The sequence below is a fragment of the Cibotium barometz genome, chromosome 5, assembly GCF_041138505.1.
Source record: "Cibotium barometz isolate CiBa-2024 chromosome 5, ASM4113850v1, whole genome shotgun sequence".
Taxonomy (NCBI): domain Eukaryota; kingdom Viridiplantae; phylum Streptophyta; class Polypodiopsida; order Cyatheales; family Cibotiaceae; genus Cibotium; species Cibotium barometz.
The window spans coordinates 27,050,948-27,065,129 of NC_141050.1; the positions used below are offsets into that span (position 1 = coordinate 27,050,948).

At 36.5% G+C, this 14,182-nt stretch overlaps 1 protein-coding gene across 1 annotated transcript; it reads right to left on the minus strand.

Moving 5' to 3' along the window:
* Positions 1-1,410: 1,410 nt before the first annotated feature.
* Positions 1,411-10,191, minus strand: LOC147638303 (serine carboxypeptidase-like 44). Its single transcript, XM_086798214.1, has 10 exons — positions 6,186-10,191; positions 5,887-5,991; positions 5,532-5,627; positions 5,320-5,412; positions 4,959-5,044; positions 3,883-4,149; positions 3,165-3,304; positions 2,673-2,765; positions 2,420-2,537; positions 1,411-1,727 (listed from the first exon to the last, which is right to left on the minus strand). The coding sequence occupies exons 1-10, from the start codon at positions 6,439-6,441 to the stop codon at positions 1,566-1,568; spliced, it is 1,416 nt and encodes a 471-aa protein (XP_086654340.1). The 5' UTR covers positions 6,442-10,191; the 3' UTR covers positions 1,411-1,565.
* Between the last annotated feature and the right edge of the window lie 3,991 nt (positions 10,192-14,182).

A 14,182-nucleotide genomic window follows, 5' to 3' on the forward strand; every position in this document is an offset into this window, starting at 1 on the left:
AATAAGAATGAAAAGTTTTTACTCAAGGTTTTGTTATAACAAACCACCAGCTTTTAACACAAGATTGAGTTTGGAATATATAAATAAACTAAGTGACAAACATTATCACAATGAAATAAACAACGAAAAACTTATGCCTCTCTTGAGTGCCTCCCACATGATGAAAACCTCCAGACAAAGCTAGAACATTAGTACATTAAATGGATACAGGTTATCAAATTTCAAGACAAACACACTGCCACTGTTCTCTTAAAACACCCAGATATGTTTTAAAATTCATGCAAGGTAACTAATACATTGCAAGATTACCTCTGTTCTCTTATATCACAGTATCTTTTTAAAATATTTTTAAAATTCATGCAAGATAACTAAACATTGCTATAAATTACCTCTTGTTTGAAAAAAATGAGCTCACTCTCTATCATATCACCCTTATATAGAAGATATATTTTTCTAGACTTTAAGGCAAGTTAAAATGCTTGTGATGATCAATTTACATATAAAGTATTCAATACTAGCTTGAAAATTTTAGTTTGGAAATTTCATTCAAAGATTTCATACACTATTCAAAACTAGCCTAAAACTTTTAGTTTCAATTCATTTAAAGATTCAATATCTTTCAAAAAAATTATAATCATAATAATAATAATAGAATATGCAAACCTCAATTCTCAACCGAGTGCCATTTGAGGTCTCAAAAGGACATGAATAACACAACATATCATCCATATTTCATAAATGTTTTTAAAGCACAACTATAATAGTCACTGATAGAATGACAAAAAGTGAAATATGTGATCTTGAATCTTTAATGAAGTGAATTCAAAAAAAGAACACTTTATAAATGGAACAATCATTTGCTTACTTATTTGAAGAAAATGAATGTGTGTGTGTGTGTGCATGTGCATGCGTGTGTGTTTGTGTGTGTGCAGGTGCATGTGTGCATGTGTGTTTGTGTGTGTGGTCCACAACGTAAGTCGCACAGTGTAGAGAGACCTCCAACAAGGTCGCGATCATAACAGGAGGGCCCCTAGGACCCATGCGAGACAAGGGAGAGCAATAGGAGCAGGTAACATGTGCTTCTCTCACCAACCACACACACACTTTTGTGGTGACCCCTATCCACCTTTTTCCCATTTTTGTATTGCTCTTTTTAGGTCTCTCCGTGATTGCTTTGATCTCGGAGAGCTCTCCCTTCAATAATTTGGGGTGTTTTCACACTGTTTTTAGCTCCTTATTCATAGAACCACCCACATCGACGGGTGGCTATGAATGTACTTTTTTTCTCATTAATATATAGTGGCTTCACCAAAAAAAAAAGTGCTTGTATGTGTGTCTGCGTGCGCGCGGGCGAGAGAGAGAGAGAGAGAGAGAGAGAGAGAGAGAGAGAGTCTATAAAAAAGACGTGTATAAGGCCTTAAGACTGGGTATGATAGTTATTTTTAAATTGTAATGTTGGGAATCTTTACACCTACACAGATTGGGTAGAAAAATAGTACGAAGACAAAACCCCTCAATTTGGAAATCATAAAAGAAAAGAGGGGGCATTTCATCCACTATTGATTTCATGTAGCTTGTGGTGAGGATGGTAGAGGAATTCCATTTATAAATGACCCAAACATGGTCAATGCTCTTGCCCCTTGTGATCCGGGCACAAAATGGGCCGCACCCCTTACAGTTGCATATGTAAGCTTCCCATCTCCATAGCCAATAGTCCATCCACCCACCTTGAAATAAAAACAACAAAAAATTCTTAAAAAAATGTTTGTATAACTTAGTAGAAGTAAACTCTTTAATACTTAAAATATAATTGTTTCCTTTTGTTCACTAATGAAACATGTCTAGAGACACTAGGGATTAATTAGTAAAGGTGAAAAATGTGAAAGGGGAACCTGGCATGATGTTTGAAAGAACCTTTTAAAATTCTTCTTCAAACAACAAGTGAGATACAGTTATACATGTTCTCATTGAAACTAATTACTATGGGAGGTAGTTTTGTTATACCTCTTCCCCTTGAAAGTAATTACTATGGGTGATAGTTTTGTTATACCTCTTCCTCTTGAAATCAATTACTATAGTAGGAGGTATTTTTATTATGCATGTTCCCTAATTACTATAGGAGGTAATTTGGTTATACCTATTCCCCTTGAAACCAGTTATTGTAGGAGGTAGTTTTGTTATACTTCTTCCGTTGGAAAAGGAAACCAATTACCATAGGAGGTACTTTTGTTATACATGTTCCTCTTGAAACCAATAACTATAGGAGGTACTTTTTTTTATATCTATTCCCCTTGAACCAATTACTATAGGAGGTACTTTTGTTATACATATTCCCCTTGAAACTAATTACTATAGGAGGTACTTCTATTATACTTGTTCCCCTTGAAACTAATTACTATAGGAGGTACTTCTATTATACCTGTTCCCCTTGAAACCAATTACTATAGGAGGTAGTCGTGTTAAGCTTCATAGAAGTTGCTAGCCTATCGATGATGATTTCTGTGCCAATTAGGGGTAAAACTGAGTCTTGATCACCACTGCAAAATCAACTCATAAAAACAGTCATGTATCAAGATCCATACATAAAAAATTTATTAGATGTATTGCTTTAGATAAGACATTACTTATCTCTTTATATCCTAATGTGGTAGAATATGGTATACAATAGTTACCTATAAACAAGAATTCTTGCTCCATCATTTAGAATACTCTTTAAAATAGGAACGATTGTGCTTGGAGAATTGGTAAAATCATAGCTTGTGACACTGCAATTTTGATCACCCAACATGCTAGAATTAGAGACTGTATCTTTTTCCTAACTTTTTAATTAGAGATTGAAGAAGTAAAGCTATAAGTTATCCCACACATCAACCTTTTTAGTGAGATAATTAAGTAGTGCTATAAATTACCCCACATGTTAAGTTAAGCTTTGTTTCAAGATATTTAAATGGCTTACAAGATGATGATCATGTTTAGATGTTGTATTCCATCATATAGAGCCTTGCTTTAAACATATCTAATTTATGTTATATGTTGATCATATGTTCTTACATTGGAGTTGCTAAATAAATTCAAGTGACTAGTTTATTACTATTGTTGTTAATTAGAAATTGGAACTCCATGGTGTTTCTAATCATTACCTCATTAAGTGCAAAATTACTTACCTTGTACACAAGCTCCATGGATAGGGTAGAGATGTTGTATTAGCATGGATTGCTGCTTGCACATCATGCCTATTCAAGTAAGTTGCTGATTCATCTAGAATGCATATGTCTTGCCCAAGGGTGTTTGGATCAGATGTTTTCTACAGATTTGGGACAAAAATGATCAATGTAAGCTACTTGTTGAATTTAAAAATCACGTCAAGGACATGATAATACTTGTAGTTAGGCACTATAAACTTAATGAATAAATTAAAAACATAGGAAACATATACACGTATACATGTATACATGTATATATATATATACATGTATACATGTATACGTGTATATATATACACGTATACATATATACATGTATATATGTATACATGCATATATATACACGCATACATGTATATATATATACATGTATATATGTATACATGTATATATATATATATATATATATATGTATGTATGTATGTATATACATACATACATATATATATGTATGTATGTATGTATGTATGTATGTATGTACATATATATATACACACACATATACAGATATATATATGTGTGTGTGTATATGTATGTATGAATGTATGTATGCATGCATGCATGTGTATGCGTGCATACATTAATGCGTGCATGTGTGTGCACACATGCACACACATGCATCAATGTGTTCTTTAGAAAATACTTGATACATTACTACATCATTAGGCTAGGTGGCTACCTGTTTCCTTAATTTTTGTTTAATGAGTTTTGATGTGGGTTCTTGAAGGCACACATCCACGATGACATCGTAGTAATTTATTGTATTCCCCACTTCAATATCACTATCATTTAGTGCTTTCTGACAAGCTTGAGATAATGTGTTTGCTGTGAAATTGCAATATTTTTCAATTGTAGTTGCTGTCTGGTAGGTGTTAAGACCATGTGTCCACAAAAACATGAAACGTGATTTTGCATCTTCAGAATCATCAAGCAATGGATTCCCAATCTGCAAAGATTAGTGATAAAATCAATTAGTTCATTGTCCCATTTAATCATTAATTTGAGCTCATAACTATGAGATCACCCATAAAGCTTCTTAACTATTGCCAAACTCTCTCAAAATAACCAATTCACATCATCTAATTTGCTATCACTCTTATGCTTCCGCTTCCATTATAGATAGCATTTTTTTATAGGTCAGTAATTTTTCCACATAGTTTTAACACTAATTTTGTTTTGTTTTTATTCTTTTGTTTCCTTTAGAGACTTTTGTGAAATTTTCATTTCTCTTTAGCAAAAAAATCATAATAGGGTAATACTCTCAACATAAGATATAAAGTGAAAAAGAATATCAATGCCAGAAAAAGGCATTCCATGGTCATCATTTAGGAACTTTTATAAAAATCTATAATTTTTAAAATTTACTTTGAAAATATATTATTATTTTTCCCCAGCACACTATTACAAGAATTATTCTATATGTATTTAGGGAATTGGCATATACCTTCTATCAACTAAAGTCACTTCCTTATACATCTCACCTATCACAAAGGTTTATGGTAATTATAGTTACTCTAAAAGTTATAAATTTATTAGGTGCACTGCTTCTTTTCAAAAGTTCTACTCGTATGTACATGCATGCTAACATGCATGTACTAGCATGCATGTACATGCATGCTAATGTGCAATTTTATGGATTTCTAAGTTGATTTCCATTTCTTCAAAATCTATAGACTAGCCTTGAGCCTCTTTTATGACTAAAGCCATTGTTGTGGCTCAATTACAAGTGCTAATCTTACTTTCAAGGTTACTTACAGCTATGCCCTTCAGATTTAAGATGGATGTGCCATTTGATTTCATGAACAAGAGCACATTGTTGGCCAACTGTGGCACATAGTGACCTGCTTGGTAGCATTCCATAAGCAATTAGAATAGAATATTACATACAAATTTGAACATGGCAAATAATTACCCAAAATAATCATTAAAAATAATTCATAAAAAATAAGAATTCATTACAAAAATTGAGATGGAAACTAACTATGTAAAGTCCATTATAGCTAATTGTTTTTATATTTGACATACGTAGCTAGTTAAATCTTTTTTTTGAAGTAATAGATGCAAACCTAGTATGGAAAATTTAAGGTATTGCTAAATGTATTAAAAAGTTACTAACCTGCATAGCTCTCTCCTGTGATATAAAGGGTGCGACCTTTATATTCAGGAAATTTATCCAACCAACCCAGAAGAAACATCAAATTATCCTCAGCTGCCACATTACTAGACATTCATTAGTATGTTAAATATCAATCTTAGTTATTCAATGTAATGCATGTTTGCATTTGTGGTTTAATGTAATGATTATACTATATCTAGTATGATACTTACCCGTATTGACATCATTTGCATCAGAATAGTCAGAGGTGGTGTTGGAATAGGAGAAGCCAACACCAGCTGGAGATTCTACAAAAAGAACATTGGAATCTGAATAAAAAAGAGCAACGTTAAGTTTGTATAGTACCATCATGGTTATAGGTTGTCAAATATGAAATCTACAACAACATTAAAGATTCCTACCAAGATCCCTCTATTCTTTTATTCAAACCTTGTTATGTACCAAGAACTTTATGTATCTCCACTAAAACAAAAGCCACCTCTAATGGACCCTTGGCTATCTTATATGCTCTAGTAAAATCATTCTAGCTTTCTAACTTGAAAAAAAAAAGAGTTAATTGAATTGTACATTTGTTCCAAGCATAATTATTTCTTGTGAGGTTGTCTCCAGAAGTGGGGAAAAAGGGGCCTAGCTCGGCGAATGCACCAGCTCCCAAGGAGGAGCATCCGGGACCTGAAAGCATAGTTTAGAGATAAGCAATTAGTTAATTATCACAAAACTTTCTATAGCAATACATGCATGGCTTATTATTTGGGATAATCTTTATTATTATAATGTAATGTAATGGGATAGCCGGAATAATGATTAATAATTGAGATTTGAAGTAGTAATAGTAGTAGTAGTAGTAGTAGTAGTAGTAGTAGGACCTCCATTAAGCCAGAGGGTGAGGGGGCTGGACTCGGGGGACTGCTCGGCTTCAACAAAGTAGTAGAAGAAGGCACGGCCTGCGCTGACGTTGACGGTGACGTAGCCTCCGTACTGTCTGAAAGGGACGGGCCCGGGCTGCCCGGGGAGCTGCGCGATGAGGTCCGGCTCGTAAGCAGCAAAGCAAACCACAGCAAGATATAGAAGATAATTAAGCAAGCTTAACAGTGAGACCGTATGATTAGGGAAGGCACCCATTATGATGATTATTATATTATGTAATAAATACACAAAATGGCTTGATTTCTAGCTTCTCCTCCTCTCTGTCTCAGCACGCACGGAGAGAGAGAGAGAGAGAGAGAGAGAGAGAGAGCGCTATTTAATTGCTGTCATGAATGCAGTTGCTTTGTATTCATGACGAAGCTGCTCTTTGCTTTATGATCCCTGCAACCTGTTTGTGCCTTACAATGGAAGGCTAATAAAAATGCATAAAGGATGCCATAGCCGACCTTGTATTTTGCAGAAAGCCGGCTTCATTTTGGCATGGCATGGCATGGCATGGAATACCCATAATAGACCTATATCAATATATAATTAATATTGTAAGAGAACTTTTCTACAGGGCTGTCTTTATTGTATACCCATATACCCATAATAGACCTATATCAAATGACATGATGTTAGTTGTCCTGTCTTAGAGGACAAAAAAGAGAAGGGTATTTCCTTTTTTTTTAAATTATAGCTTTATAAGGACTAGTCCCCCAACCCATCCTCCGGATGGGAGGAATGGATACTATATAGTAGGACTTGAATTTGAAGCCCATTTTGGCAGTCGACTTGGAAGAAAGCATCAAAATTGGCATCCATGTATATCAAGGCACCATGCTTGGCATATATATCCACGAAGGAAGCTCCTCCAGCACTTCCTTTACTTCCTCTAATGGAGAGAGACGTGTCCTCTTTTATATATAGTAAGAAGTGGTCTTCGACGGGATGTAGCCATCTCTTGTCTCCCATAGGTAGGGGTAGGGCACAACATTCTAAATGACAACTCTATAAAAAAACTCATGAATGAGAGGTTGCAGAACGCAAAAATCTACACACTTCAAACATCTCTCTCTCTCTCTCTCTCTCTCTCTCTCTCTCTCTCTCTCTCTTAGGTGCACACGTGTTCCTTACATGTGTTCCTTACATTCAAGAGTTTGCTACCTTCTATTTGAGACCAATTAATTGGAACAAAATGGCAGCGCTTGCTCATTTTGTTTATTTTTACCAATTAGAGTGAAGGCCTTGCATGTATACGCATTTGTATGTACATAGATGGTTGTAAAACTAAAAACACGTGTGTACAATAAAAAATATATACACATTTGTCTACATATGGATTTTTGTATGGTGTTTTCTCTAAAGATAGCATCTTTTTTTAAAATCATGGCCTTATAAAACCTCTCAACACCTAGCATTTATGATTATTTGTCATAAATGTTTAAGTGGATCTAGTTTTAGTTTCTTATGTATTTCGAGCATCTGTAGGTTTGAGAAGGAAATTGTCTAGTTATAATTAAGGAATGACTTGTCAAGCAGGGAAGGAGTAAGCCCTTGCCTCCCTCTCTCTCTCTCTCTCTCTCTCTCTCTCTCTCTCTCTCAATCGCAAAGATAAAATTGATGAAAAACGTGGTGCTCATGATAGATCAAGTGTGTGGAGGAGAGGGACTCACAAAATACAAGAAAGAACTCTTGCTTATTAAGTTGCTTATACATACAACTAGGCTTTGCTCTCATGCAAAATGCCTCATGGCCTCACCTTTAAATAGGTGAACAAGTGGACCTCAAGTCCATTCACACTCACACCCTTCTCTCACCCTTCTACTCAACCTTAGTCTCTTAATACTCCCCCTCAATACCAACTATGGAAGGATGGAATAGGTGGTATTGGACATAAGCTGCCTTTATAACATTAGGCGTACAAGGCTTGAATATAGGTGTGGTTATCTAGGATTTACAAAAGTGTTCCTAGAGCCTTAGAGGCTTTTACATTGATGCCATCTAAGTCTTTATTTGTTTGTCGATGAAGATGTACACCTCAATGATGGTGCACCCCACTCTTTGTGTTTGCTTGGCTTCTTGTAGATGACATGCTTGAGAGATACATGCCATTGCTTCCACCATATACTTTCCACCTTGACCATTCTCACACAATGATCATAAGCAGGCTGCCACCATTGCTTAAGTGGTTTGCTTTTAGATGGTCTTCCAACATGCTTTATGCTTCCTTGAATACCATATCTCCTCCATGGGTAGTGAGGTAGATTTAAATGGGGAAGGGAAAGGGAGGGTCTTACCACTTGCCTTATGCATTGGTCAAGGGCAGTGTCTACTCCACAATTACAATAGCTTTTATGCATGTTAGTTAAATGACACCCTTTAGGGTTTGAAGTTACAAGCTTAATGAGTAATTGGTTGAGGTAAATACTCAAACAAATAAGGATTATCATCTTTGGCTCAAGAAGGAGAGGACATGGCTCATAATGTTGCCAATGCCTCTTACAAAAGTAATGCCAAAAAATGCTTAAAATCATGACAGCAAATAAGGTAGAGCATTTAGGGATTCTATGCTCAACCTTACAACTCATCTTATACGATGAAAATGCAGAATATGCAGTGGAATGAAGTGCCTTGGGCTTGGGAAACGAGAGCATACGGCTTATGGCTTGCCTATGCCTCTTACAAACAAGGGCCTCAAGGGTAACACACATAAACATTGAAGATGAGCACTTAATGTACATGTGCCCAACTTTAAGAACACTCAAAAATCTGAGTTTTCTGATAAAAAACCAGAATTCTTCAACCTCTTTAGCTTATGAGGTGAAGACAATTGATTCATGGTTGCACCATTCCTCTTTGGAAGAAGCGGTTGTTGATGAAGGCTTGAAATGTAGCACTTATGGTGTGTGCCCGGCCTCCACGTTGATGAAGAAGAGCCTCCGTAATGTAGATGACCTCCTCCTTTGATGATTAAGACCACCTTAGTGTTTAGCAACACTTTAGTTGATGATTAATATCACCATTTGTGTGTATAAAACACAATTAGTGCTAAAAAGCACATTTTTAGTGTAAAATAACACTTATTTTGCCATTAGTGTTTAATAACACTATGAGTGTTTAAAAACACTTTAAGATAACCTCCCTTTGTTGGATTAATAGAGTGATTAGTGTTAAACAACACAATTAGTGCTTAGAAGCACACTTTAATCACTTTGAAAGCATAAAAATTGGTGTTGATGTTGAAGCTTGATGGGCATGAGGTTTATGGCTACCTCATATGAATGAGAACTCTTCAAAAACAAGAGAAGAACTCAGCAACTAAGCATTCACACCACCATTTTAGTGATTAAAGCAAGGGAGTGATGATTGAGCAAGAAAAATCTCCAAAAATCAAGCTTTAATGGAAGCTTGAAGGAGAAAGTGAAGACCACCGCCTGGTTTTTTTCCTCCAGCAGACGCGTCCGGCAATTATTTGGGCTGAAAATCGAATTATAGATTCCTCAAAGGGTGTTCTTCAAAAGCCCTAAAGCAATCTAGCCTACAATCAGCTGTAGGCGGCGAATTTCTGTACGGAATCCTCTACGCAGAGAAACAAAACAGCGACTTCCTCAGACGGCAATGCCGCAGCGACGAGGCGATGAATACACAAATTAACTGTACGAATTTGAACGCCTAGACCTCCTCAACACTTCCCTAGTTGGAATCTCTGAGAAATATGCCCTCTACAAGCTTGTGGAAAGCCTCCACCATGAAAGGGTTGAGCTCCACACAAGAAGGATAAGGGAAAAATGGATATTTTTGACCTATTCTACACCACAAGTGGTTCAAATCACCTAAGCTCTAGATACCATGATGAGAAACGTGGTGCTCATGCTAGATCAAGTGTGTGGAGAGAAGAGACTCACAAAATACAAGAATAATATCTTGCTTATTAAGTTGCTTATACATACAACTAGGCCTTGCTCTCATGCAAAATGCCTCATGGCCTCACCTTTAAATAGGTGAACAAGTGGACCTCAAGTCCATTCACACTCACACCCTTCTCTCACCCTTCTACTCAACCTTAGTCTCTTAATAAAAATTATGTGCTTACTTTTCTTAACAAAACATTATGCATCTTAACATGTGATGCATGAACTTTATATTAGAGTTTAGAGTCTACCAACATGCCAAGTGGGGAATAATTTGATTGTTCCACATCATCTTTAAAGATGGCAACTTGTTCTGTAATTGAACATTTTCCCCACATTTTCTCCCTATAGTTAGTTGCATCTCTTTGACCTTTCTCTCCATGTAGATTAGTCTTTGCAACATTATATACCAATGCCTATAAAAGAGCAAGAAAAAATTAAAAATTACATAAAAACCTTCCTTGAAATATTTATTCTTAGAATAAATACATATAACTTTAATAGACATTAATTATCAAAGTGAAAATTGCATGGCAATTTGAAATTTATGAACCTTATCATCATGGACATTAGTTTTCATAGGTTGTTTTAGAGACTGATGCTATAGATCCACGCAAACAGGTCTTAAGGAGACGTTTGAAAGGGCCCCTTAAAGTGACTCCAATGTTTGGCTAGCAAGCTTTCCCATAAAGTCATTACTTTTGGCAGTCTCCACTTATTAATCACTTCATTTATCTTGCCATCTTTATAAAAAAAGCTTCAAATTTTTCTACCCGTAAAAAGAAAGAAGAGACGATCAAAGAACTAAGATAATTATTTCTCAAACTAATATGGCATGTTTAAAATCTTGCCTTATCACAATGAGACACAACACCTAACAAAATCCACAGATTTGCTAACATTGTGTGTGAAAGTGAACGTGATGGTCAATGGGCTCTAGCCCGGCCCATTCTACCCTACCCAAACGAATGGACCTAGGTTCAAACCCTGACATCCATGGTGTGTGAGTGGTGTAATGCTTGCATTAATCCCATCGCATCCCTCAAAAGGGGCTTCTAAAAACAAAGTGAACATGATGCAAATGGGCAAGGCTTTCAAATTTCTCAACCAAAGTCTAGGTTTTATTCCCTCTCACTACACTTGTGAGTTTGTGTAAAAATGTGGCAATAGCAACAAGGACACATGACTTGCCCAGGGTGTGTGCCTAACACAACACATTAAAAAGAAAATGAAGTTAACATTTCTTTTGTTAAGTGAAAGGTGCTTGATTGCAATGACATCAGAAAGTATGATAACATTTTTTGTGTGCTAAAAATCTCATATATATATATATATATATATATATATATATATATATATGTGTGGTTTCATTAATGGCTAAAAATAATTTCTTTCTTTAATCGTTGAAAAATAGTTCGTTCAAATGAACATAAAGTTGTTGCCATGTTGTTACACTGATTTCAAAAATCATTAAAACAATGCTCATAAAACTCGATAAATTCTATTTTTAAAAAAAGCCTTATAGCACTTTATTAAAGGAAGAAGTTGGAGAGGGCTCAACACTGAGGCAGAACGTTGGGGGGTGGTGGAAGAGTTTATGAAGCTCCAACTTCATTGAGGGTGATGAATGCCCCTCGTCCTCCTACACACCACTCTCATCCTCTATCATACTCTCATGTCGTCGAAAGCCCTCCGTCGTACACTCCACCTTCTTCCAGGTTTTAAAAAAAATAGTAGAGGGTTCATCCTACTCAGACACCCTGCCATCTTAATCTGGTACTTCACCTGTTGTAGAGTCCTTGCCGTCTTACACTCTGCCATCGTCTGGCTCATCATCCATCATCTGGCTCGACGTCACCCTTCATCCGATACTCCGCGATCTTCTAGCAATTCTCCAATTGTCAAGACCCCACCACGTCCAGACCGCTCAAACCTCCTCCTTCACGTGTCCAGCCCTGCATCTAGTGGTAAGCCGGCGGCCTTGTAGAGTCATGTCACCGAACGATTTTGATGAAAGCCAGCACCGAGATATTATGTCTGGTGGCTTTGTCCCTGGACTGGTACGCAGAGGGTGAGCTGAATGCTTACATATAGCGTTCTTCTCTAGTTGTCTCGAGACCCCACCAGACTGCTTAAACTGCCTCCTTCAGTGCTCCCAGCCCTCCATGTAGTAATAAGCCGGCTCTAGCCTTGTGTAGAGTTATGTCGGCGGCGGTTTTGATGAAAGCCAGCACCAAGATATTATGACCAGTGGTGGCTTTGTCCGTGACTGGTGCACAGAGGCAAGCCAAATGCTTGCACATAGCATTCGTTTGTGAATTCCATGCCATCAAAAGCAGGCGTTCATTTGTAAGGGCCTTGCCCAGAAACGAATCAAAAGTAGCCATCCAGAGCTTCACCTGCTAGGTTCCCTAAAGAAGCAGAGTTTGCAATCAACGAGGCGAAGCTGGGTGAGAAAATGAAGAACAATTTGGATTGCTGCAGTAGTGATGCTCAAAATTAAGCTCTCGTATAGTGAAACCAAAAGCTAGCATTGCGTGGTGAAGTAGCAATAAAACATGGCGATTGATAAACTGAGATCTACCCAATGTAATCTCCATCAGAATCATGGTCTGAGTGAGTGAGAGAGAGAGAGAGAGAGAGAGAGAGAGAGAGAGAGAGCTCCTTGATGTATTGCAATGAAGAGAGAGAGAGAGAGAGAGAGAGAGAGAAGACGTGTAAAGGGCACCCAAACATCAATTGTCTCAGTAATATTAGGGGGAAAAAAAGGCTCGCACTACTAGGGAGGAGCAACCTTCATTTGAATTTGAAATCACATTTGAATGTAATGAAGAGAGAGAGGACATGTAAAGGGCACCCAGACATCTAGTTGTTTATTAATATATGGGAGAAAAGAGGCTAGCACTTCTAGGCAGCAGCCTTCATTTGAATTTGAAATCACTTGATTTTTACGTTATGTATCACTCCATTTGCATGAGGGTCGCATGGGGAAAAAGAGAGAGAGCCTCAAGGCTAGTCTAGAAAAGTAGAGTTGAAGTAGGAGATACCCAAAAAAACTCGCCACATGGCAGTAAGAAAAGCCCATCTTCTCCCTTTATATATATAGTAAGTTTTTGAATTAAAATTTGATAAGGACAATTTCTTTGTGGAAGAGAGAAAATATTTGGACGCTCGGCACCCAAATATTTAATTATGCTTGCGTAATTAAATATTTGGGTGGTTGGCACCCATTTGAAAAGGAGACTTAAGTTTGACCGGTGTTGACCCACTTGTATTGGATTACAAGTAGATAGTCTACACTTTGAAAGGGCCATCCTTCTCCAAGTCCACCCATGTATTTAGTACAAATCCTACATACCACTCGGCTATACTATCCACAACTTCAAGTTTTCCACAAATCCTACATAATTTATATGTTCTTATATTTCTTTGTATGTGTCGTTTGAAGGTTAGCAACAATGATCTATGATCATAAAGGATAGCGCCTAATTTATTTTTTGTACCACCCTATTTTCAAAATCAAACGTAAGAGGGACGTGCAAATTTCATTTTGTATTTTGAAAAAAATCCTTCCATCCATGTGATTTGATACTTTTTATTGCATGTCCACAAAAATAAAAGACCTCATTCATTTATGAGTTGGAACAAAATGGCCTTATCATCAAGAGATTGGGTTTTATTGATTTTATTCCCGTTTATTTGACAAATGGATAAGGCTTTTGTTATTTAAATTCAAAAATCATATTTTTGAACTTGTGAAGGATATGCATAGCAACATATTTACTCAATAATACTGATGTGCATACCATCATATCTACTCAATAATAGTAATGCTAAGAATATGCATAACATCATATACGAGCAATAATAGTAATGTGCATTTGAAACAAATTTGCATCAAAAAGAAAGTTTTTTGGATAAAGAGTCACTTTTTGAGCTCACATAATTATTAAGCTCACATTAGCACCTTTGTCTAGAGAAGAGCACGGGGAGACGTATTGAGCCCTAGCAAAACACAAAAAACTCGATAAGATTTAAATATG